At 32.6% G+C, this 26,250-nt stretch overlaps 3 protein-coding genes and 1 long non-coding RNA gene across 4 annotated transcripts; 1 reads left to right on the forward strand and 3 right to left on the reverse strand.

The window, feature by feature from the left end:
• The first annotated feature begins 2,632 nt into the window (after positions 1 to 2,632).
• Positions 2,633 to 3,588, forward strand: LOC133783725 (uncharacterized). Its single transcript, XR_009870933.1, has 3 exons — positions 2,633 to 2,709; positions 2,812 to 2,883; positions 3,378 to 3,588. It is a non-coding gene; the product is annotated as an uncharacterized LOC133783725 (long non-coding RNA).
• Positions 3,589 to 5,795: 2,207 nt separating this feature from the next.
• On the reverse strand, positions 5,796 to 7,421 carry LOC133783674 (receptor-like protein EIX1). The gene has a single exon (XM_062223324.1). It carries the CDS (start codon positions 7,419 to 7,421, stop codon positions 5,796 to 5,798), a length of 1,626 nt encoding a protein of 541 aa, XP_062079308.1.
• A 4,493-nt stretch (positions 7,422 to 11,914) lies between these two features.
• On the reverse strand, positions 11,915 to 14,022 carry LOC133781461 (receptor-like protein EIX2). Its single transcript, XM_062220444.1, has one exon. The coding sequence runs from the start codon at positions 13,877 to 13,879 to the stop codon at positions 11,930 to 11,932; it is 1,950 nt and encodes a 649-aa protein (XP_062076428.1). The 5' UTR covers positions 13,880 to 14,022; the 3' UTR covers positions 11,915 to 11,929.
• Positions 14,023 to 21,065: 7,043 nt separating this feature from the next.
• LOC133781462 (germacrene-A synthase-like) lies at positions 21,066 to 23,750 on the reverse strand. The gene is made up of 7 exons (XM_062220445.1): positions 23,583 to 23,750; positions 23,105 to 23,378; positions 22,644 to 23,025; positions 22,305 to 22,523; positions 22,079 to 22,217; positions 21,671 to 21,925; positions 21,066 to 21,550 (listed from the first exon to the last, which is right to left on the reverse strand). The coding sequence occupies exons 1-7, from the start codon at positions 23,745 to 23,747 to the stop codon at positions 21,260 to 21,262; spliced, it is 1,725 nt and encodes a 574-aa protein (XP_062076429.1). The 5' UTR covers positions 23,748 to 23,750; the 3' UTR covers positions 21,066 to 21,259.
• Positions 23,751 to 26,250: the final 2,500 nt, after the last annotated feature.

Here is a 26,250-nt window from a genome sequence, read left to right on the forward strand (position 1 = left end):
TAATTTATTAGTTGAGAATTTGAATATGAAATTGTCCTTTTTTTCAAAATTTTATTCAGGTAACCAGCAATGAGATAAATTATAACCGGTTACAACCTTTTCAAGTTTAAAACTTGTAGCAGGTTACAAGTTTTAAAACTGGTAACAGGTTACAAGTTTTGGAAAACTTTTTTCTTTTGGTTTCAAAATCGTAACCAGCTACTACTCTTGAACTAAGAAAAGTTGTACTCGTTCCAAGTGGTTTCTTTCCGAAATATTCTTGGCGAATGTGGTGGGAGCCTTGACTGTTTCAAGGTCCCTGACTGACTGAGCGTATCCGGGTTCATGTTCGGGTATTGTTTTGGGCGTTTGGATGATACATTGTATACGTGAGCCCACTTACATGAGTTTGGGCCTTGTTGGCTAATTAGGCTAGCTCATTGGGCTGAGTGATTGCTTGTTGGATTCTTTTTTATTAAGGTCACTGATTTTGCCCACTACAGTTTGTCCCTCACTCTTTGGTATGGAATTCATTCTTTATCAAAGAGTAAAAAATAAATTAATTCTATCGTGTTTATCCAACTTCCCCATGGTTAGAGAAAATTATTAGAGTATGCCTTGACTCTATTTACCCCTTTCAGTAATTATTCACGGGGTCTAGGGGTGAAACGCCCTAGTTTTGGGGGTTCGGGGGCGCAACGCGGCCCCCGAAAGGTATACGCGATTTACTTGCGACCGAGTGATGCACCGTAATATAAAATAAATGGAAAATGGTTGTAGGGATATTTTTGCCATTTCATTGTTATTATTATATTTCAGTATTTAATAAAAAAGAAATAAAACCCTAAATCGTTAATCTCCTCCACTCTCCTCGTTTGTTTTTTGCATTTTTTCAGTTTGAGATCTCTGCATCTTCGTTCCAAAATCGAAGAGGAGATTATTTCCCCAGCTTCTCTCCGCTCTCTGCATCGTCTCTAGTCCGCCAGCCTCCGACTCCGACGATCTTGGGGTTCTTAGTAGGCGTTCTCAGTTCACCAGCCATCGACTTCGACGACAGTCGGCGTTCTCAGGATGCCAGCCTCGTACTTTGACGATCTTGGCCATTCTCAGCTTCACCTTCGATCACCGACGGGTCTGCTCACTCTCGGGTCTCTCTCCCTAACGCCGACGGTCTGCGACTCCCTCTCGGCTCTCTCTCCAAACGGTCGACGACACCTTCTTGGCTACGAGTTGCTCTCTCTGCCGAAACACAGGTAACCCGAAACCCACCCAAGTTTTTGTTTGAGTTATGAGTTTTGAGGTTTTGGTTTTGAGAAGAGAGGAAAAGAATACACATGGAAATGCAAGTAACGGTTTTGGTTTCTCTAGCTATTATAAACATTTGAGCTTTCTCTGTGATCATTTTTTGGTTTGTTTTCTTTATTTTCTTATATATATATGTATATATTTGTTTATTTGGAAGATTGATTGTCTTCTGTTTGGCTGCTGAGAGAATTGATGGAAAGTCAAGGAATGATTTTTCTGGGTTTTATGCTTCTTTCGGTTTGGGGTCTGGTATTTCAATCATTCAGCTTGAAGGTCTTTTTTATTCTTCCCCTTTTAATCTAGTCTTCAAGTCTTTAGATATTTGAGCTACCATGTACATATTCTGTTCTAAGAATTTTTTGAATCATCGGCTATATGCATATTGAAGAAGGAAAGTTCATCGCTGCCTTCCTTTGTGTTTGTCTAGTCTGTCAGAGAATGGGTCTGGATTATTTGTTGAGACTTGCTATATATACTAAAGGGCCTTTGATATTTGCATTTATCTCTGATTTATTTTGCTGGACTATTGTGTTGAAAGATTCAAATATGCCTTAATTTTAGCTATTCCTAATTTTGGAATTTTTCTTGTTTTAGCATTTGATACTTTTACTCAGTCAAGGTTTTGTGAATTTTATACTGAGCATAAATTACAGATGTCTAGTAGTGAGTTTTTGTAGCTTTGTTGAAGGGTCTGATTCTTTTATTGGTCTTTTCTGTTGATTGCCTTTTGTGATATATCATTGAAAAATGAACCTGAGGTTTGAGTTTTGTATTTGTAAATTCAATGTGTTTTATTGAAGGAACCAAATCATAGTGTACAGTTTGTAAGTATTTAAATATGTATATATATACATATATATAGAGAGGGATAGAATATATGTAAGTAATGATGCTTATAACAACCTTTTAAATATATTGGATTTTAAAAGTTATATTTTTTACTTCTGATATGAGGTTTTTCAAATTAGTTGATATAGTTCAGTGCACATTCATATTATATTGGAATTATATATATTTTACAGAAAAAGTTACATTGGATTACAAACTTAAGTGCACATTTACATTGGATTTTAATTTTATAGAAAAGTGCTAGAACATGTTAATTATTACATACAGGACAATATCAAATCTGGAAAATAGCATGTGAGACATAACTTCATTATTAAACATTCCCATAGTCACATATATAAATCAGATAGTACTTTTCAGAATTTACTCATGCAATAACACGGCAATGCATTCAGAGTTGAATGGTAGTTCCAGTAGTAGTAGAAGCATGGTTTTCAGAGTTTATTACTAGATAATAAATATTATTATAGAGTATCAGAAGACTAAGTTTTCTTTAACTAAACACAGTGATCTCTCTTACAACTACCTCAATGGATCAATCCCCCCAAGCCTTTCTCGTGCACCCCTGCGCATTCTGTAAGTTACTTGTGCTCTCTTCTTATCAATTATTTATATCAATATCACAATGTATCTCTCAAATGTGTCATCATTTTTTAACTGTTGGCTGATTTGGTGCAGGAGTGTACTGGGAAACCGACTCAGTGGTTCCATTCCTCCAGAGATTGGTAACATTAGAACGCTCAGGGAGCTGTAAGTCTAATATATAAATGTGTAATATATAGTATGGTAGTGTCAAAATGTAAGACTTTTTTAGCAATAGTTTTCTGTCAATTCTTTTAATGATCAATTTAATGTTTCTTCAAAATCTGTAGGACTCATATAGAAGCAAATATTTTAAACCACTTTGTCATATCAAGACTTTTTTATTTTCAACATATAACAAAAAAAAAAAAAGCAAAAAAATGTACAAGACAAAATGGTTAAGTATATATATTTATAACAACAACAAATAAATATACGACTTTACGTTCATTACCATATTTCTATGGTGACAAATTAAGCCAAAATACTCATAGTTGGCTTATAATTGTGTATTTATATATAAATATATATATACTCAATCAAGGTTTTGTGTATTTTATACTGAGCATAAATTACAGATGTCTATTAGTTTAATTTTGTACTTTTACTCAGTCAAGGTTTATGTTTGTTTAAATTTAATTTTTTGGGTTGATTTTGTGTAGAAATTGAAGGAGTATCTATTGGAAATTTGGTCACTAGAGTATTTATAATTTTGTGGCATCAAGGTATTTATTTTTTAATTATGTTATTATTTTAATTAATATGTGAATGTGTGTACAAAGTAAGATGTGTTTAGTGATATATTTATATATGTGTATAAAATTGTAGCATGTTTTAGTATTTAAATTTGATTAATAATATGTATATTGTGAATGTTCTCGGAATTTTCTGAGTGTGTTTTGTAGGGTTTTAAATTTTTGGGATATGTTATAATAGAAATGTTATGCTGTCGAAATTTTGGTAGAGTTAGAGTACTAAATAAATAATAATATAATAAATAAAACATTGACTACTTAGAATTAACAAAATAAATTAAAACATTAGATAAATAATTTAATTTAAAAATAAAGTGAAAAATTATAATTTAACATTAACAAATTTAGTAATTTAAAAATAAATTAAAAGTTAGATAAATAATTTCAAAATAAATTACAAATTTATAATTTAATTTAATATTAACAAATTTAGTAATTAAAAAATAAATTTAAAAATTAGATAAATAATTTCAAAATAAATTAAAATTTTAGATAAATGAATTAAAAAATTATAATTTTATTTAATAGTAACAAATTTAGTAATTTAAAAATAAATTAAATAATTAGATAAATAATTTAACAGTTAGATAAATAATTTCAAAATAAATTACAAATTTATAATTTAATTTAATATTAACAAATTTAGTAATTAAAAAATAAATTTAAAAATTAGATAAATAATTTCAAAATAAATTAAAATTTTAGATAAATGAATTAAAAAATTATAATTTTATTTAATAGTAACAAATTTAGTAATTTAAAAATAAATTAAATAATTAGATAAATAATTTAACAGTTAGATAAATAATTTCAAAATAAATTACAAATTTATAATTTAATTTAATATTAACAAATTTAGTAATTAAAAAATAAATTTAAAAATTAGATAAATAATTTCAAAATAAATTAAAATTTTAGATAAATGAATTAAAAAATTATAATTTTATTTAATAGTAACAAATTTAGTAATTTAAAAATAAATTAAATAATTAGATAAATAATTTAACAGTTAGATAAATAATTTCAAAATAAATTAAAAAAATTTAATTTAATTTAATATTAACAAATTTAGTAATTAAAAAATAAATTAAAAAATTAGATAAATAATTTCAAAATAAATTAAAATTTTAGATAAATGAATTAAAAAATTATAATTTTATTTAATAGTAAAACATAAGATTTAATAAAACATTATAAGACATCATAAGATTATAATTACAATATTATAATTTAATATCATAAGATTTTATAAGACATCATAAAACATCTAGTGTTAAAAAATATTTCTTTTTTTGTTGCTTTTCTTTGGTGATAAAATTTGATCACCAAAGATTGGATAGGCGTTTTATATATTATCACTTAGTGATAATGTTTTATTAATTATTTTCAATCACGAAAAGCCTTAGACCCGTTCGGTGAAGCTGAGTCAGTAAGAACTCTTAAATATGCTTCTCCGAATTATCCAGGACGGTATGTGTCCGCATGGATAGTTTGGATTTGTTGTGTACCTATAATTTGATCTAGTACTCATTTTATTGTTTCGTTAATAGAGATTTCAATATGTGTCTCCTTATTTGTTCTCGTAAGTGGGCAAACTTAATTTTAGTCTACCCACTTATGAGAACTATAGGGAGGTGCTGCCGAAATTTTTACATAAACGAAACAATTTTAAGAGTGTAGATTAAATTATATGTATACTACAAATCTGAATGGGATAGGTTCTTTACCCTTATAGAAGTGGAGTGAAAAGGTGGATTAGGGCACACACACACATAGTCAATAAGTTTTAATTATTGTTTATTCTTGTATCGTAGATGCCGATCGATAAGAGTTGGACGTCATTAAGGAAGCGTAACTGTGATGCTTATTGGAACGGTCTCCAAGCCTTCTTGAGAATGGCAAAAGAACACATAGACTGCGATGGGAGAATTTTATGCCCGTGTGTGAGGTGCCTGAATGTTAAACTACAAACTATAGATACAGTGGAGGCTCATGTCTTTGACAAGGGTTTTCAACAGAGTTATCAAAAGTGGGTTTACCACGGTGAGGTGGAAGCTAGTGTCGCCAATGAGGTAGTTGAGGAGAATGAAGATGTAGACGAGATGGTTGACGTCGTTGATGATTTCCTCTTACCGACAAATGCAGAGGAAGCAGATGGTGTGTCTGGCAGTCGAATGGGACAGTATTATGACGAGTTGTTCGACGAGATTGAAGCTGAGTTGTATCCGGGTTGTGATTGGATATCATCCTTAAAATTTTTGGCGAAGTTGATGCATTTGAAAGTTAGAGGGAAGTGGCCAAATAACTTGGTGTCTGTTAAGGGATTTAATTAGGTTTGAGGGCACCTTGATCACTATCATTAGCTGGAGATTGAGGATCAGATGGCTCATCTCCTGGGCATGATCTTGATATTGGAGGTCCACAGAGTCCAAAATTCATGGTATATCGAGATGGATCAAAAGTTTGCAATTGAGTGCTTGTAGGAATTCTTCCTGACAATCGATTATTTGACAGATCCAAGTAATTCAAAGAAGATATTTCAGCCAGGCTTATGGGAATTTCACCAAAAACTTTGTTGCGAGACAAATCAAGCAATTCTAGCTTGTTCAAGTTTCCAATATTTCTAGGAATTGCTCCGGAAAAATTATTACATGACAGATTTAGTTGACGTAATTGAGAAAGATAAGACACTTCGATAGGAATCTCACCATTGAATTTGTTATTTGATAGGTCAATGATTCGTAATAATCCCAAATTCTTATCATATTTGTACTGTGTTCCTTTCCATATAAATGATGCAGTATTTATATACGAATCGTCAAACCCTACTCCTGGGGTAGTAGTTACAACAGGAATTGAAGGAATAATGGTCTTTGGATCATAATAATCTTCAACCATTGCTTTGAAATTTTTAATGCAAGAAGGAATGGACCCCGATAAATCATTTGAGGAGAGATCTAAAATTTGCATTGTTGAAACATTACAAAGATTCAATGGTATACTTCCATAAAAATTATTTGACTTCAAACTAAGTAAAACCAATATTTTTGGTATTTCTCCGATCCATGGTGGTATTGGTCCTGTCAAATTGTTTGACCCTAAATCTAGAATTCGTAGAAAACCACATGTTTTCAACGAAGAAGGCAAAGTTCCTGAGAGGTTATTGTGGCTCAATTGAAGAGTTTGAAGTATTGGCATACTAATTGAGCTTGGGATCTCTCCAGACAACATGTTGTGTGCTAAATTTAGAACAATCAAAAACTGAAAATTCCCCCAATAATCAGCAGGAATGCTTCCAGATAAAAGGTTGTGAGAAAAATCAAGAACAAATATAGAATTGAACGAATTTTCTAAAGAGCTTTTGGTTGATCCTAATAGGTTTCCTAAAAGATCATGTAAAGTTCCTTTAAGATTGTTATGAGACAAATCTAAGTACTTAAGTTTTGTAAGGTTGCTCAAGGATTTTGGTACTCCCATTATGCCAAGTTCATTCCCTGACAAGTCAACATATTCAAGAGATGTTATGTGTCCAAAGGAATTTGGAAAGGTTCCCTCTATGACATTATTTGTGAGCACAAGCTTCTCAAGATTGATACTAGAATTTAATAACCAAGTAATTGTTGAAGGGTGTATAGAATTTTCAGACAGTTGAAGAGATTTAAGGAAAAGGAAGGAATTATTTGTGAAGGAAAGAGAGGAAGTATCTACCTTAGGAAGCAGACAATTTGATATGAAAATGGTCATCAAAGAAGTGCAATGGGAGAGCCATTCAAGATTGTCAACAACCATTTGAGAAGAGCTTGATAGATCAAGAACTTGCAATTTGGAGAGATTTCCAAGCTGTGGAGGAATAATTCCATGGATAGGATTCTCTCCAAGACCGAGATATGTAAGCTCTGTCAAAGAGCCAATAGACTTAGCAATCTCGAAGCTGTCAGTTTCTACCCACATGGAGGAGTATGTAATTGACAATTCAGCTGGGTCCCATGGGTCTACGCTGGGCTCGGATGTTATGTCCCAAATCGGCCAGAGCTTTAGCAGTCTCGAAGCTCCTCAGTGGCAATACTTGAACAATGCCCGAGACTGCACTGCCCTCTATGAGAAGAGTATCGAGCTCGCTGCCGCGGTAAGTTTTCTTCTACTTCTTAGTTATAATGCCCAAGACTACACAGTCCTGGCGCTAATGACGATTTCTTCTTTTGTCAGTCTCTCGCCTTTACTGCCCAGCTCAACTATAAGTTGAACAATGAGATCCATTCGAGCAAGTCTTATGCTCAGGAGGCGAAGGATCTCCTCCTCAAAGCAAGTGATGACCTGAAGGCAGCAAATGCAAAGCTTGAGGTAGGAGCTAAGGAGCTCAAGGCCAAGGCATCCGAGCTTGGGAAGCAGAAAGCTAGGCTCGAGGAGCTTGAGAAGGAGAACGCTCGACTCCAGGAGGCCAACAAAAAGCTTGAAGAAGATAAGGCCGCCACCTTTGATATTATTGAGGGTTAAAAGGCTCGTCTCCTTACTGAGTATAAAGAGAAGAAGGACCAGGCGGTTGATTCGGCCATGTACAGAATGTGGGCCAACAACGAAGACCTGGATACCAGCTTCTTAGGCCCTCTCGAGGCGAAGCTTCTTGATAAGTGGAATGCTCGGCTTGAGGCGGAAGAGGCTGCTCGGGAGGCCGTTTCCGAGGGTGCCCAGAAGGATAGTCATGCTATTCGTCCTGAGGGGTCCGGTGCTGCTGATGCTGAGAAGGCCAAGGAGACTCCTCCTTCTTGAATCTGATCTCAGGGAAATATTATCTTGGGGCTGCGTCCCCTTATTTTTGTAATTACTTTAATTTATGCCCACAGGGCTGATACAATTTCTTTTTATATTGATTTATATATGCTTTACACTTCTTGCACATTTTATATTGATGAATCATTTATGTTTATTTATTCATACAAACAGTGTTGATTTAGGCTCGAGACTCGATGCATTCATGCATCGCTTGCTCGAATTATCCGCTTCTGATCTCGTTATTCATCAAGGTCGGATATTACTTTAACCGTGAACCCGAAAGTTCTTATATGGTATGTAATGTGACTGGTTTAGTTATATCTTTTTTGCTTAGTTACTTTTTCTCGTCCTCGGTTTTTACTCCAAGGTTAAGAGTTCGAAACTATTTTCCTTTAAGATATTCCTGCCTCGATCTCGACTTATCTCGAAGTAGGTTTAGGTTCCTACTTATCGTCAATTAGTTTTGGCTGGTTTGCTCCAAACCTATTAAGTTTGCACATCTGGTTAAATCCAAACGTTATTATGATTTTGATAATTTGGTTGTCCAAACTATCTAGGCTCACGTATCTGGTTATATCCAAATACTTTTATGTTTTTGATCATTCGGTTATGTCCAAACTATCTAAGCTCGCGTATCTGGTTATATCCAAATACTTTGTTGTATCTCGTCCTCGGTTTTTACTCCAAGGTTAAGAGTTCGAAACTATTTTCCTTTAAGATATTCCAGCCTCGATCTCGACTTATCTCGAAGTAGGTTTAGGTTCCTACTTATCGTCGATTAGTTTTGGCTGGTTTGCTCCAAACCTATTAAGTTTGCACATCTAGTTAAATCCAAATGTTATTATGATTTTGATAATTCGGTTGTCCAAACTATCAAAACTCGCGTATCTGGTTATATCTAAATACTTTTATGTTTTTGATAATTCGGTTATGTCCAAACTATCTAAGCTCGCATATCTGGTTATATCCAAATACTTTGTTGTATTTTTTATTTTTTAAGCTAATGGTATATATACAAATGATTCCCCCTTAATATCATATGCAATAAAAACTAACAAAATTAAATATATTGATATATAATATAAAATGTATAAAAATATATATTTTTAATAAGGATCGATTGTTGGTCTTAATTGGATTTTTGAAGTGTCATCCGCCAATTGATCCAATCCATTTGTAATTAGATATTTAACTTTTTTAATTATATTAGTTTTGATAAGTTGAGGATAATAGGATTGATTTGGATCTTAAACACTCTCATTTAAAATCGCAATTTGTCTCTGACAGCAAATTTTTTAAGTTTTTATAAATAAAAAAAAATTATAGCAAAACATTCATAATCAAATGAATTGTCAATTTGCCACACAGTTCAACAATCAAAAATGTATATTTTGCTTGTGTGAATTGTTCAAGCCATGGCCAAATAGCATTAAAGGGCATCGTACATCAATCACAGTATTACAACAGGGTGGGCATCTCTTATTTATGTATGCTGTTTTCTAGACTTGTTTATTTTGACTTTTATGAAATTGTTGTATGTCTTTATTCATGCGATTCAATAAAAAAAAATTGACTCTAATTTTTATTATATTTTTTATTTTTAATTTAATTTTTATTTTATAATTAATATAAAATAATAAATGTATTTTAAAACAAATCGCCAGTCGGGTTTCTAACGTTTAATAGCTGAAATGTTGAGAGAGGTAAGACTAAAATTAAAATTAGTGACAACTCATTTCCTTTCGTGCTTTAGGGTTTCTTAATTTACTATGTTATGGTAGGCTCTATTATAATCTTAAATGATAGCAAATAAATTCTAAAATAACTAAATATAATTTATATTAAATATAATATATATAGAAATGTTTTAATAAAGTTGAATTGAATTAGATTTTAATTGAGTTTTGAGGTTCTAACATCGCTTGAGTTCCTACCAATGACAAATTGGTTGTTCTCGGTAGAAGGTACTTCTATCGCCGACAAAGTTCTACCAATAATATTGGATTCCGCCGGTAATAATTGGTCGGTAATTGTGGTTATTACTGCACGAACTAGCACCCCAATGGTAGTCTATTAATACCGGCGGATTATTAGGAGCGGACTCTGCCGGTGTAAAATATAGTCATCCCCATGTGTGACTCATTTAATACCTGCGGGTCTTGCCCCTATTAATCCGCTGGTAATTAATTAATAATATTAAAATATAATTATTCGTTTCATTTTATTTAATAATAATTATATATAATACTTATTTAAAGATAATAAAATTTAACATAAATTGAAACTAATTATTAACAACACAATTAATATTCATCAAACAAAATTACATATAAACTAATCATAAAATTAACATAATAAATTATCAATTGTCTTACTTTAATTACATATAAACTAATCATAAAATAAACATAATAAAATATAAATTGTCTTAATTTAATTAAAAAATGTAAAGTAATTATTATTGTTTGGATCGGGCCAACCAGGCAAGAAATATTCATTAACGTTCAAGTTAATACCTTCCCCAATGATAGGGTGTGGCAACGGTGGTGAATCAAACTGTGGTGCTGGTGGTGAAGGGTAATAAGCTTGTGGAGACTGCTGCGAAGATGATCCAAACGAGTCTACAAATTGTCGAGTATGTGGTCGTGCTGAGGGAGACTGGTGCAATAAACTCTAAAACTGACCATACCTCTGCTGCTGTTGCGACGAACTCACAAATTGACCATATCTCTGCTGCTGCTGCGATGAATCCCCAAAGTCACGATGCCTATGATGTGATGTCTTAGATCCTGCAGGGACATCGGGGTAATAAATAGGAGAGGACTGGGAAGAGCGTCCATACATGTAATGAAATTGTTGTGATGTACCTCCATACATGTTAGGAGAATTCTGTTGAGGTGGATGAAAATGTTGTTGTTGTTGTGGCATCAACCAAGGAGCTGGACATTGAGAAGATATACCGCATTCAAGTTGTGATGGTAAATACCGTTGCAAAAGGCTGTCAAACCGCGATTCAGTTTGTGAACTGGTATGCTGAGGGTTACCAGATGCACCTTGTTGAGATCTCAACATCCGGATATCTTCATGCATTGACTTCATCATCTCCGCCATGGTAGCCATGTCTTCTTGAGGCGTATGAGTAGGTTGGGCTTGTGACTGACTTTGACTTGTGGAGTTGGAATGTAATGCCCCAAAATCCCTAATAAGGTTTAGGATCTTGATTAGGAGGCTGGGAGGGCCATAGTTTATTCATTATGCCATTAAATGATTATATGCATGTTTGTGTGAATTATATTATAATATGATGATAAATGCATGCATATTGGTCCATTTTTTAATTATAAGGGAATTTTGGTAATGTGGCCCGTTGATGGCATAATTGTGTATTTTCATGCATGTGGGTGAATTTTAAATAATACCACATAATATGTGGATTTGTTCGAGCCATTCAGCATGAGACGATCTTTGGATGCAAGTATTCGGTCTGGTCATAACAGAGTTAATTTCGGGGTTCGGGGTGAGTCTCATGGTAATTTTGAGGATTAGAATATTACCGGGAATTAAAGGGTAATGGGATATGTTTTATTAGCATTTGAGAATATTGAAATAATGGGAATTAGAGGGTGTTAATTATAATTAACGAAATAGGCGGGAAATGATGATTTTTCCCTTGGTGTCTGTTAAGGGATTTAATTAGGTTTGAGGGCACCTTGATCACTATCATTAGCTGGAGATTGAGGATCAGATGGCTCATCTCCTGGGCATGATCTTGATATTGGAGGTCCACAGAGTCCAAAATTCATGGTATATCGAGATGGATCAAAAGTTTGCAATTGAGTGCCTGTAGGAATTCTTCCTGACAATCGATTATTTGACAGATCCAAATAATTCAAAGAAGATATTTCAGCCAGGCTTGTGGGAATTTCACCAAAAACTTTATTGCGAGACAAATCAAGCAATTCTAGCTTGTTCAAGTTTCCAATATTTCTAGGAATTCCACCCGAAAAATTATTGCATGACAGATTTAGTTGACGTAGTTGAGAAAGATGAGACACTTCGATAGGAATCTCACCATTCAATTTGTTATTTGATAGGTCAATGATTCGTAATAATCCCAAATTTTTATCATATTCGTACTGTGTTCCTTTCCATATAATTGATGCAGTATTTATATACGAATCGTCAAACCCTACTCCTGGGGTAGTAGTTACAACAGGAATTGAAGGAATAATGGTCTTTGGATCATAATAATCTTCAACCATTGCTTTGAAATTTTTAATGCAAGAAGGAATGGACCCCGATAAATCATTTGAGGAGAGATCTAAAATTTGCATTGTTGAAACATTACAAAGATTCAATGGTATACTTCCATAAAAATTATTTGACTTCAAACTAAGTAAAACCAATATTTTTGGTATTTCTCCGATCCATGGTGGTATTGGTCCTGTCAAATTGTTTGACCCTAAATCTAGAATTCGTAGAAAACCACATGTTTTCAACGAAGAAGGCAAAGTTCCTGAGAGGTTATTGTGGCTCAATTGAAGAGTTTGAAGGATTGGCATACTAATTGAGCTTGGGATCTCTCCAGACAACATGTTGTGTGCTAAATTTAGAACAATCAAAAACTGAAAATTCCCCCAATAATCAGCAGGAATGCTTCCAGATAAAAGGTTGTGAGAAAAATCAAGAACAAATATAGAATTGAACGAATTTTCTAAAGAGCTTTTGGTTGATCCTAATAGGTTTCCTAAAAGATCATGTAAAGTTCCTTTAAGATTGTTATGAGACAAATCTAAGTACTTAAGTTTTGTAAGGTTGCTCAAGGATTTTGGTACTCCCATTATTCCAAGTTCATTCCCTGACAAGTCAACATATTCAAGAGATTTTATGTGTCCAAAGGAATTTGGAAAGGTTCCCTCTATGACATTATTTGTGAGCACAAGCTTCTCAAGATTGATACTAGAATTTAATAACCAAGTAATTGTTGAAGGGTGTATAGAATTTTCAGACAGTTGAAGAGATTTAAGGAAAAGGAAGGAATTATTTGTGAAGGAAAGAGAGGAAGTATCTACCTTAGGAAGCAGACAATTTGATATGAAAATGGTCATCAAAGAAGTGCAATGGGAGAGCCATTCAAGATTGTCAACAACCATTTGAGAAGAGCTTGATAGATCAAGAACTTGCAATTTGGAGAGATTTCCAAGCTGTGGAGGAATAATTCCATGGATAGGATTCTCTCCAAGACCGAGATATGTAAGCTCTGTCAAAGAGCCAATAGACTTTGGAATTCGAGTAAAACTCATCCCATAGAGGTTCAAGTAGCTCAAATACTGCAATTCAGCCAAGGAAGAGCCAAGCTCACCACCCACAGGGTTGGCATGATGATCATAATTAGTAAGATTAAGGGCAATGACATGGTTGGTTTGGTCGTCACAAGTGATGAAGCTCCAATCGCAACAATTTTGGTTCGTGCCATTATTGCTCCAAGAAGAAAGAAGATTTCCAGGATCATGTAGAGATAGCTTAAAGCTGAGGAGAGCCTCTTTCTCTTTCTCTATGCACTGAGGTTGATTAATCTCACTCATCACATTTGCAGCGGTGGCGAGCAAGAGCACTAGCCCCACTGCTACTATCTTCATTCTGATCCTCACGAACAATAAGTGTATTAGCAAGCCTTAGCCTACTTATTAGTGATCTGTTTATACCCGTCTATGAAACTTGATCAACTCTGTAGAACTAAAAACCATCGTATATGCATGTATAATATTCAATTAGTCCAACAGTTTTTTAAGTAGTCAATCCATTGACTCTTGATTAGCGTGTTGAATCAAATGCAAGTGTGGAAAGGAGACTTTATTAGTCATAACGTATTGTTTGGTTTTCTGCTTCCTTTATTGAAAACTTCACACATGCATGTGATGATGTCACTTTCTATCTATATCTCTATAAATGATAGTATGTTTCTTTGAAAGTTCTTGGTTTTATTTTCTCGTTTATATTCACTATTCCAACCATATATCTTAATGAGGAAGACAAAGAAAAGTCGCGATGATTTGATAGCTCTTCATTATTCATCGTATAATAATTAAAGTTGTTAATATATGAAAAATATTAAATATTATTTTATCACTTTCATTTACGGAATATTTAAATCAACATTATACAATAGATTTTTCTATATAATTTTTAAAAGAGTACTGATACATACACTTTCAAATTGCACACATTACTACAAAATTGGGCTTTTCCGAGTTGGCTGTCGTAATTGCTTAGTGGGACTCTACGCCGACAGTTAAAAACTATAGGCATAGAGACCAATGCCGACAGCTAATAACTGTCACAGTTGCTTTTGAGTGTAGCTATTGACCATAACACCGACAATTAATTCGAGACTAATGCTGATAGTTAAAATAGATCGCTATTGACCCTAACACTGACAATTAATTCGAGACTAATGCCGGCAGTTAAAATGTGTCGCTATTAACCCCAACGCTGATAGTTAATTCGAGATCAATGCCGACAGTTAAAAGGTGTCGTTATTGACCCCAACGTCGATAATTAATAAAAGTTCAACGCCGACAATCTTAAAATGTCGCCAAAATTCAAATAAAAAATTATAATTAATGAATAATAAAATTCTAAAAATAAACTAAATTATGTAAATATGTATTTATTAAAAACATTCAAAACAAGATTTTTTTTTGTTTCTAAATTTTTCATATTATTAACTTTTGTAAGAGTAACAATACTTTTGTTACACCCAGCCCCCGAAGCAGCAAAAACGAAGGCAAATCGGTTCATACGAGATTTCTTCTATCCTGATTGGATCGCCAACCTAGTATTGGTTCCGAAGCCCAACGGGACGTGGCGAACCTTTATTGAGTACTCCGACCTCAACAAGGCATGTCCCAAGGATTGTTTTCCCCTGCCTCTGATCGATCAACTCGTAGATGCCACGGCTAGGCACGGTCTTATGTCGTTCATGGATGCTTATTCTTGATATAAACAAATCTCCATGTACGGACCAGACCAAGAACATACGATCTTTGTAACAGATAAAGGGTTAACTGTTACAACGTCATGCCTTTCGGGCTTAAGAATGCTAGAGCAGCGTACCAAAGACTCGTGAACAGAATATTTTCTAAGCAGATAGGTAATAACATGGAAGTTTATATTGATGATATGTTAATCAAATCTAAACATAACGATAACCATGCAGACAACCTCAAAGAATGCTTTGTCGTCTTACGGAAATACAACATGAAACTCAACCCCCAAAAAAGCTCTTTTGGAGTATCGCCGGGGAAGTTCGTGGGATTCATAGTAAACGCGCGAGGAGTAGAGGTTAATCCTGACAAGATCCAAGCGTTAATTGATATGCCCTCACCTCGAAAGCATAAAGATGTCCAGAGTTTAACTAGACGATTGGCGGCATTAAGTAGGTTTATTTATAAATCTATAGACCGTTGTCTTCCATTTTTCAATCTCTTGAGAGGAGGCAAAACTTATTTCTTGATGGTCTCACCTTCTTCTTCATCTTTTTCTTCATTTTATCCTCTTTGAAGCTTATCCCTTAGTGTAAACTCATTGATCTAATTTTTTATAGCATCTTTATCTCTAAATATTAATTTTAATATTTGTGGCTGCTTACTTATTTAATGGTGATTTACATATATATATAAATTGTATTCAGGCGATGCAACACCTCCAAGGAGGCAACACATTACGACCTCCTCTTACTTGTGACCCTCCAATGGTCCTACAAAATTTAAAAAACTAAATATATATACCATCGTTAATACATCGTTAGACATCATTAAGCATCACTTTTTTGGCCTAATAAAACTATGTTCTCAAGCGACCATCGCATATTCATCGTTAATGTAGTGTTTTTTCTACAATTTTTTAAGTTTTATATCTATAAAAAAGCCAAACAAAACCAAAAAATCTTATACACAAGTGTTCAAAATTCATAATATAATGCCTTAAGTCAAACTTTCCTTCGATTTAACACTACAACAATTTTGATGTTATATTCCACTGAAAAATGACATTTTTCAAAAAGTGTTATTGTTTAGGATATTCCTATTGTTTATTGGGCCAGTAAGATCTCATATATTGGTTTCTAAGTATGATATTGAGCTTTGGGCCTATCACATGTTTTTTTTTCTTTTGATCTCTTATTCTCACTCCGCCGTAGTCTCTCTCCACCCCGCCTTCTCTCTCACAGATGGTGTCCGTCTCACTTCACGACAGTTTCTCCTCCAATTCTTTGTCCATTCTCCGGTGCCGTCAACAACACCAGCGAAGCTTTTCTCTGCCTGCACCACGTAAGAATTTTGAGATCTCCACTTCTTTAATTGCTCCGATTGTGCTTAGGATTTTGGTGGAGGACCAAGTGTATTCGATCGGCTTCTGAGGAGGACCATAGTACTGCAGAACTGAATCTGATACGACGCTACTAATGTTGCCAAAGTAGTAGAAGGCGAAGAGCAGAGTCGAACATTGGCAGCGGTGACTGATTTTATGGGTTCTTCATCAAAAGCTTAATACGACATCGAATTCCAATGATTTTCTCTCTCTCGCTCTCTTGGGATTCGCAAGCCCGTAGGAGGTATCAATCATCATCTCAGTTTTATTTGTGTGTATATACATATAATGTAGATATATTGATACAGTGTGGATTATATATATACACATATATGTTATGTAATGCTCTTTATTTAGGTTGTAATTTTTACTTTGAATTAGATATATTAATGTGATTTAAGCATTATTCTGAGGCTGAAAGTTTTTTTTTCCCTTCTTGTGTACGTTATAACAGATTCTAACCTCTATTTCTGGATTGCAATCATTCCAATTTCAGTAAGTCTTTCAATAAGGTGCTAGCACAAGGCATTTGAATATATTGCAACAATGATAACCTTTAAAATGAGCCTTTGAATATTGTCAGATGCAACTAGTTCTTTTGATTGGCACAAAGCTACAACATATTATTGTGACCCTGGCACTAGAGAATGTTGGTTTAAGAGTTCATGGAGAAAGGATGAGGCCAAGGGATGATCTTTTCTGGTTTAAGAAGCCAGAACTTCCGTTATCAGTGATCCATTTTTGTTCTATTCCAGGTCAGCTATGATCTCTATGAGACTATGATTGCATTCATTGGAATTTTAGATCTACAATTTGTTGTTACTGCTAATACAAGTTGACCAGCTGACATGTTTTAGCCAAATTACTAATAATAAGTGGCTCCATTGGCAATAGGTATGGTTGGAAATTGAAACATGACAATAATAAATGTACTCTAAAAATATGACTGCTAAGTCGTAACAAGTGTTCAAGGGTCTAACTGTCTAACTCTAAATATTAAAAACATAGTAATGGACCTATTGGCATTTAGTACAACTTGAATAATCTTGTTAATCTGTACTAATAGTCACATACAAGTATACAACCATTATGTTTGTTTAATAATCTTAGTTTACTTTTTTTTATGACTCATGCTAACTGACAGTGGAGGTGCTCTGGGAATAATGGTGGTCTTTATGGTGAAAAGGGCATTGTCACTGGAAGAAAATGTCCCAAGGGTCTCTATGGCACTTACTGCAGGGTATGTTTCATATTTCCAATGGTACCCAAAATATGAATTTTTTCCACTTCTGAATCTTTCTTGTTACTTGTCTATATGCACACACACAGGTGTCATAGTTTGTAGCTTAATTGTTTATGTTGAACAGGGAGGCAAAATCATTCTTCTTCCCCTTTATTATTCCTTTATAACCACTAGAAATTAGGGTAGTACAAGTTCCATGAAATATAAAGTAGGGTACCTAGAACTGAGAAGAGATTTTTCAAGTTTTATGTTATTTGAGTGTTGAATGGAAGCGATGAAACTCCCATTTGGTTGTTTTCTTGACTAAGAGAATATTCTTAGTGTTAGCACTTAGTCTACTTATACAAGTTGAATTGTGTTTTACATAAATTTTATTTAGTTGCTATACAATTTTACAGGAATGCCCTATTGGCACATATAAAGATACTGATGGCTCAGATGACAATCTTTGTATTCCTTGCTCACTTGATCTTCTTCCTAGTCGCACTGAGTTCATACATATATATATATATATATGCGAGGTAGCTTTACATATCCTATTTACTGCTTTGTAGAATTTTTTGTTCCTATAAGTGTATATCTGACAAGTATAGAATGCCAAATTGCTATACTCCTCTTGAAGAGTTGCTTTATACTTTTGGAGGACCCTGGCCTTTCTCAGTTCTGCTATCATGCATTTTGGTTCTTTTGGCTACGTTGTTAAATACTTTAAGGATAAAATTTATTGGTTCAGGTTCTTATAACCGTGCAGGTTCAATTCAACATGACCGTCGTCACCATTCCCCATATCTTCTTTCATTATCTGTGGTATGTATATACATATGTAAACATATTTCTTTTTTTACAAGCACTTTCTCGTGTTTTTTTCCTTCCAGAGTTTTGATAAAATTATGCACATTATCTTTCACGTTTTTTAAAAAATAATAATTATTATTACTATTTATTGAATAGGTGTAAGGAACCAAATCTGAAGAAGCTCAAAGCCATGTTCACACGATGTACTTTATGGGTCCTAACACCTTTAGAGAACCATGGCATCTTCCCTACTCTCCTCCTAATGCAATCATTGAAATAGTGTAAAGTAACTTCTAAAATGGCTAATGATGATATATAGGATGTTAGTGTAATGGTTTGATTTGAACCCATAAGTATTTATATTCCAATTTTTAAGTTGAAGATTTATTTTTGGTCTTTCTATGTGTAAAATAATATTATTTCTACCATAACAATCATTATGAACTGATTTCTATATAAGACATTGTTTAGTAACACATTTTAGTTAAATGGCATGTCATGCTCTGAAGCCTGTAAGATTGGAAACATAATCATGTTATTATCCCGTTAATCTGTTTATTTTGTCTCACGTTTATGCTACAATCCTTTTTGGGCAGCAAGTATGAAGATGCTTTTAACAAATTTATTGATGACTTCAACTCTGTTGCTGCTTATGATTGATGGGAAATGCAACCAGATCCTATTATTCCAATCACTGAGGTGAGTGCTAATGAAATTGCAACTATACTTATTGCAGTTTATATATCCAAAATTTTGTCTTGTATACATATATGTTAGATTTTGAAGGTGAATGTTGGATTTTGGGCCCATGTGATGCCTTTCATTTTTGCAAATTCTCTTTTGGCCCTAGAATCACTCTCTTCTCCTTAATGTCTCTCTTTGCTAAGGCTCTTTGTAGTTCTAATGGAAGTTCTATTGATAGGAATGTCCAAAGCTTTCTCAAATATTCCACCACTCTTCCAAACCTTTACAGTATTGCTTGGGTGAACTCTTTCTCTCTCTCCCGTTCTTTCGATTTTGTTTGGGTAATTTGATTTGTATTGTTGATTTCAGTGGTAGAGGGATTAGATTCAATGGCTCTCACTCTGCAAAGCTATTCTTATGCTATTCTCCGTTGATGTCGCATTAGATATTTAAGGTCTATACAACTTTATTCACTCCAATCGCTATGGATTTTGTGGATGACCAAGTGTATCTGATCGACTCCTATGGATGACCACTAGAGCGACCTCAATACTATAACAGACAATATCGATGTCACCGAAGTCATTGGAGACGAAGAGCAAAGGCGAACGCCATCCATGGCTATTGGTGCTATTGGTTCGTTGTCCGCTTTTTAAGTGAAACATGGAATTTTTTTTAATTTTAGGAAAACTTTTGAGCTAGAATTTGATTATGATGACTTTGATTCTCTAAATTCTACTTTTTGAAAGTTATTCACTTCTTAAGTGAAACATGTATTTGGACGGTGTTACCTAATATGATGATATTGACATTTTTGTAAATCTATTGTTTTTTTTATTATATTGTTATCAAGGTATCAAAAATAAAATTTATTAAAATATAATATAAATAAATATTTATTTGTAAAAAAATAACAACTATAACAAAAAGTTATCATTAATATAATATAACATGTGCAAAATGTTATAAAAGAATCTATAATAACATTTTTTATAACACTTAAATAGTATCATTAAATAAGCATAATATTTGAATCTTGAAAAAATATTTATAAGCTTGATAAATAGATATTGTATGTATTTTATAACAAAGAAAAATTGTTATGAAATAGTTAATTATAACACTTGAAAATTATTATAAAAATGTCCAGACTTTTAATAACATGGGCTATGTTAGCATTTGGTAAAATGTTATAAATTATTTTTTATAGCACTTTTTCAGAGTTATGCATAATTTTTTTTTTTGTAGTGTAAGTTTCGGAATTAATTTTTCATCATTAATTTTTTTTTAAAAAATGAAAATAGAGCTTCAATGGGGGTAGAAGATTGCAGCTTCAATGGTGGTGAGAGGTGGGGGCGTCAATGGCATTGGCATTGGCAGCTTGGGGAGGATGTGGGGGTGGTGCCGCTGTAGAGATAGAGGAAAGGGGAGGAATTGAGAGAGATTGAGTATTGGGTTGTTAATGAGAGGGGTATTTTTGTCCAAAAAAAATGGCTACTGGCATACAAATGTAAGAATTATTAAAGTTGGCATATTAAAAAAATTACCTTATGTTAAGAGGCATAATTAGTCAAGTTCCAAGTCTAATTAGTTCTTAGACATTGTCTATAATTAAGTATTGAAATTTTATATCCTAAACACTTCACACAATAAATATAAGCAATCTATAAAATGGAACCTATATGCTATCATATATATACAATGTAAAATTAATAATTGTTGATGAAGGAAAATACCCTTAATTAATTATATATTGAAAGAGCCGACATATCTCTTCCCACTTACGTACACATAGGACAATAAAAACGTTGATGAGATACTAAATACTTAATTTATTTATTAAATTTAACAAGCATAAGTAATTAATAGAGTCTTGTTATATAAGTTATATATATATACATATATGTATATATAAATGATAGATTTATCATGGAATCGGATCAATAAGCAAAGCAGCAACCGTATCTTTGGTCACTTTTCCAACTTGTGTATAGCCATCACCATATTTGTAGAGAAGATCCACTACTCTCGAAAAATTAAGGACATGGACTAATATAGGTGAAGCTACATCAGTTGGCTTCAGAAACTCTTCGTTTATTTCTTTCCATGCATTAACTACTCGTTTATTGAGTTCGTCATATGCTTCTTCTTTGGATACACCATATTGCTTCATGTAGCATTCCACTGCAGATAGTTCATCGCATTTCACTTGCTCAAACTGTGTAAACAAATTAATTAATTAAAACATCACATATACAGATACATATAAAAAAATATGAATTGTATATTTAAAGTTTTACATAAATTAAGCGTAGTGATTTGTATGTGATTTTTTTACCTTGTGTTCAGCTATGTCATCCATGAGCCTGGAAATAGTGATGGATGCCCTAACAATCTTCGGGTTTTTTGAGAGCCACTCGAAAACTTCTTTTGTCACAATATTTGTTTTCGTTCCGACCAAAGAGCTCACTATCAACTTGAAGTAACCACCATAATTATTCATAGAAAATTTCAAATACTCTTCGAAACTTGGGACGCGTCCTTCCTTCAACCACCGAGCTTCGTCCAAAAACGCTCGGACTAATTCTTTGAACTATTAATCATACAAATATTGACAAGTATCACATGAACTTTGTAACAAAATCACATAATAAAAATTATTGAATTCAATCCTACTCTCCAAATCTCCAAATGAATGTAACGAATATATACTACTATTTGTATAAAAGTTGATAGATTTACATACCGCTTCTTTTGCATAGTAAACTCTATAAGTTTCTTCCTTCGTAAGCTCTTGCTCAAATTCTTCACAAAAATTCAAAAGAACCTTGTAAAATGTTTTCAAATATTCTTGATTGAGTTTATCCATAAAGCTTATGTCCCACCTAAAATATATATACACTAATTAGTATGTAAATATAAATATAGAAGACAATATATATAAATATATATGATTCATGTCCAAATCAAACCTTTCAATTGCTTCAGATAGGAGCTCAAGTTCTTCAAATGTGCCATACTCATCATAAATATCATCAGCGATTGAGCAGAGTGCTAGGATTTTGGTTAAAATATTTCTTGCCAAAGGGTATTGGGGTTCGTAATTGATTCCTAATACCCAAAGGTATAGTTCTACAATCCGATCTCTTGCAAAAGGGAATTTGTGTACAAAGTCTAGTTCTTTCCACCACCTAATTTCATATGCAAGACAAAGATGTAAATAACTAAGTAATAGTAATCAATCATGCTTGATAAAAATAAGTCACTGAATGCACACACACACACACACACACACATATATATATATATACCTGACGATTTCACTAAGCTCTTTTTTGTGCATTGATTGTAATAGATTGAAATCTAACTTTGCAAGTTGTAGCAATGCTTTGTTATGAGAGGCCTCTTTTTCATATATTGAAATGAAATGCCTGGCATGAAGCTTTTCTAAGCTCTTTCTTAAGGGCCTTTCTAGGGCTCGAGATATTTCTTTTGATAACAGATCATCATGTTCTTTTTTATTTGCCAAAAACTCAGTTAGATGTCTGGTAGCGAAAGCAAGCGCTTCATCTAGTATATGTTCTCCAACACAACTCAAATGTGCAGCCTCGTATAAGCTAAGCAAACCAAGTGTGTCAGTTGCCAAGCATTTTTCAAAGTTTCCATCCTTATCTTTGAACTTTTCAAATATATCTGCATGTGTGCGTAATTCAGATTTAGAATATTTTACTCACAATCAAATCAAGAATCAAATATTAATATATATACTTACCAGAAGAAACCTTAAATCCATGTTGACGTAGAAGTCTAAACCGAATAGAAGCGTCATGTAAATCTTCATCTTTGAAAAGGTAATTCTGATCAATGCTTTGGTTGTAAATGCATTCTAGCTCGTTTTCTATTTCACTTTCAAAATGATAAGACAATCCCAAACATCCCACGACATCAATTAACTTCAATTGATTCGAAACATCATATGTTGATTCTCCAAATATGTCTTTTCCTACTTCTGCTTTTAATTCTTGAACTCGTTCTTCTTTATTACACTGGGACATTACATACAATACAATTAATAAGTATTTTATATTTTTTTTCATCATTATATATATATATATATTCAAATCTGTAAGTGAACAAATAAAATTTTGCATGCACATTCACAAAAAATATAAAACAATTGTTATATATATATAACAAATTATATATCATAATAAACAATAGCTAGATCGAATAGAAATGATCTTACTCACCAATTCCTGTTCTGAAATAGTGTAACGTACGAGTCGCTCTCCCCAAATATGTGGCTGAAAAGTTTTAGTTGGCCGAACAATTTTATGTGTTTTTCCATTTTGAGATGATGATGCTAAGATTGGAGTGGACATCATTAGTGTTGTGGCTTGATGAACAAAAAGCATTTTTGCTGATGTGAAGCAAATGTTTGCTGATAACCTCTATATATACTAAAAAAACAAGGTATATGTGAACGCGGTAATACAATAAAATCTTAGTTTTATTCAGAGTAAATTTTGCTATTAAAAAAAAATTGTGACTAAAGAACAATCATTTTACTTATATCATCACTAAAAAAATATGGCTAAAAGTATTAATCACAAAAATTATAATTTAAATAATAGATTGTCACTAAAATTACATTAATAACAACTTGTAATTAAATATAATTTTTTAATCACAAATAATTTTCTATTCTTATTAAAAATTACATCTAGTCGGACAAAATATATTATAACTAAAAAGCTTTCAGTAAATATTACCTTTATTTGTAGTAGGTAAAGGTACATGTCATTTTTTTTCTCAAGCTAGGGTTCGTAGTTAATGGCTTTGGTCCTCCAATTACAATGTAACACCTCCTGGGCAAATTACTGTAGAAATCGCAGAATTTCTCTACGAAATGTACTGTTTTGCATTCACAGTTGTCTTTATTTCATTTTTGTTTGTTTTTTCAAATAACAAAATAATAATTTCTCTACAAAATGTACTGTTTTGCCCAAGTCGTCACTCAACCAATATGTAATTCCACTAAATGACCTTGATACTCCCGCTAGTACTAATCATATATCCTTATTATTGTTTTTCACAGAACTAACTCATAACTCACCAAAAATGACCCAAATACTTTAATTCCTTTGCATAGTTTCAACTAATCACCTTTCTTTCCTTCTTCTATATTTTGCATATTAATCACATTTGAAAATGTTAGAAAATGGATAGAGATAGGTGTTAGAAAAAAATTAGAGGTAGGTATTAAAACTTTTGTTTTTCTAACATTTTCTCTCGCATTTTTCTAACACTAAGTATTTTCTAACTTTTTTCTAACATGTCTACAACCTTTTCTAATATTTGTCAGAACATCTTCTAACCTTTTTTTAACTAATTTCTAACAGTTGTTTGGTATTTTTGTAAAATTGTTAGAAAAATATTAGAATGCTATTTGAAAAATGTTAGAAAATTATTAGAAAATGGTCAGAAAAAAATTAAAAATTGTTAGAAAGTGGTAATTAAAAGACGGAGCTTGTTATAAAATGATCTAAGTCTTCCCTTGTTCTAACAAGACCAACAAAAACATATTTTTTTTCTTTAGCTAAATACAATAACAACAACAAAAACAAATTCTAATAATCAAGAACAGGAACAGTTGCTTTGCATGCATGTACGGGCAAAGCTATTGAGAGGCAAGGTGGCAACTGCTCACCTAAACAAAAAGAAAAAAATATATTCATATATGTATATTGTGGAATTTTTTTTTTTTATAGTGAATAAAAATCATATATGTTCATATATATTGTGGGAATTTCTCAGATGCAACCTCTGGAATTAAATGGACGCACTCGTAGTGCTATTTTGATTTCAGTACATTGAAAAATTATAATATAAATTTTATTTATACCACGGTGTAATTTACTGTGTGAAAAATAGCGTTCAACACAATTCGATTCAATCACGTATAAAAAAATTTAGGTACACATGTAACTACTGTAGAGACAGTACATTTATATATTTTGAGAAGTGTTATGGTCAACTTCCTATTTCAACATCTTAGTCAACATTCGCTTCCAAAAAGACATGTCGAAGTATTTTTTTTTTTTAAAAAATTATGGTGGTGTTCGTTGTAGTTGCAACATTCTTCTTGCAAATTTTCAAAAAATTTAAATAATTTACAGTGCCGAAAACAGGGTTCCTCATATTTCTTGTTATTCTCATATACGTACTACGCGTGTTCGAAAAAATACAAACCTAATTTTAATAATGTAAATTATTTTGAATTTCTTGAAAATTTACAAAATAAATGTTGTAATTACAACAAAAAAAAATTAGAAAAAATAATGCTTGGACATTTATTTTTAGAAACATAAATTAACTAAGAGATTGTAATAAAATGTTATTGATCGCACTCCTAATATATTTTATATATGAATTAAGGGTGCCTGTTAAAAAAGAAAAGAATATGTTGGCATAAATAGCTAAATGGACTCATTGAGCGCGTGAGTCATTTTGATGATAAAGAATAGTGTACTTTCAATATCGATCCTATGCAGTGGCCATTAAATTTCTGGTCTTCGTCGCTATGCAATATTTTATGATTCTTTTCTCAGATGACTTTACCATACTTGACGTTGGCTACTATGATACCCAAGATCGTAGTAGTAAAAAATATATTTGAAATTTTTTGTCAAATATTTTTTATATAATAAATCAATAAAAAGATAAAACTTTACTAAATTATTATGCATATAATATAAAAAATATTCTAATAAAAAGATGAGGGTGTTAACTGTGACTGATGTTATAAAGTTACAATAATTTAATAATGTTAATTCATTAATTAGTATATGTATTTTCCCACGTGAAGTTCACGTGAGTCATTTTGATTGTAGAGAACAATGTCCTTTATCAATATAG

The sequence above is a fragment of the Humulus lupulus genome, chromosome 6 (genome assembly GCF_963169125.1).
Source record: "Humulus lupulus chromosome 6, drHumLupu1.1, whole genome shotgun sequence".
In the NCBI taxonomy this organism is placed as follows: Eukaryota; Viridiplantae; Streptophyta; class Magnoliopsida; order Rosales; family Cannabaceae; genus Humulus; species Humulus lupulus.

Bases quoted from the DNA above. Each gene is read 5' to 3' on its own strand.
- LOC133783674 (XM_062223324.1), bottom strand. From the start codon at position 7,421: ATGTGGGTAGAAACTGACAGCTTCGAGATTGCTAAGTCTATTGGCTCT.
- LOC133781461 (XM_062220444.1), bottom strand. From the start codon at position 13,879: ATGAAGATAGTAGCAGTGGGGCTAGTGCTCTTGCTCGCCACCGCTGCA.
- LOC133781462 (XM_062220445.1), bottom strand. From the start codon at position 23,747: ATGCTTTTTGTTCATCAAGCCACAACACTAATGATGTCCACTCCAATC. The intron at 23,026-23,104 runs GTAAGTATATAT...GCACACATGCAG, and splicing joins TGGATTTAAGGTTTCTTCTG to ATATATTTGAAAAGTTCAAA. The intron at 22,524-22,643 runs GTATATATATAT...ATATGAAATTAG, and splicing joins GAGCTTAGTGAAATCGTCAG to GTGGTGGAAAGAACTAGACT.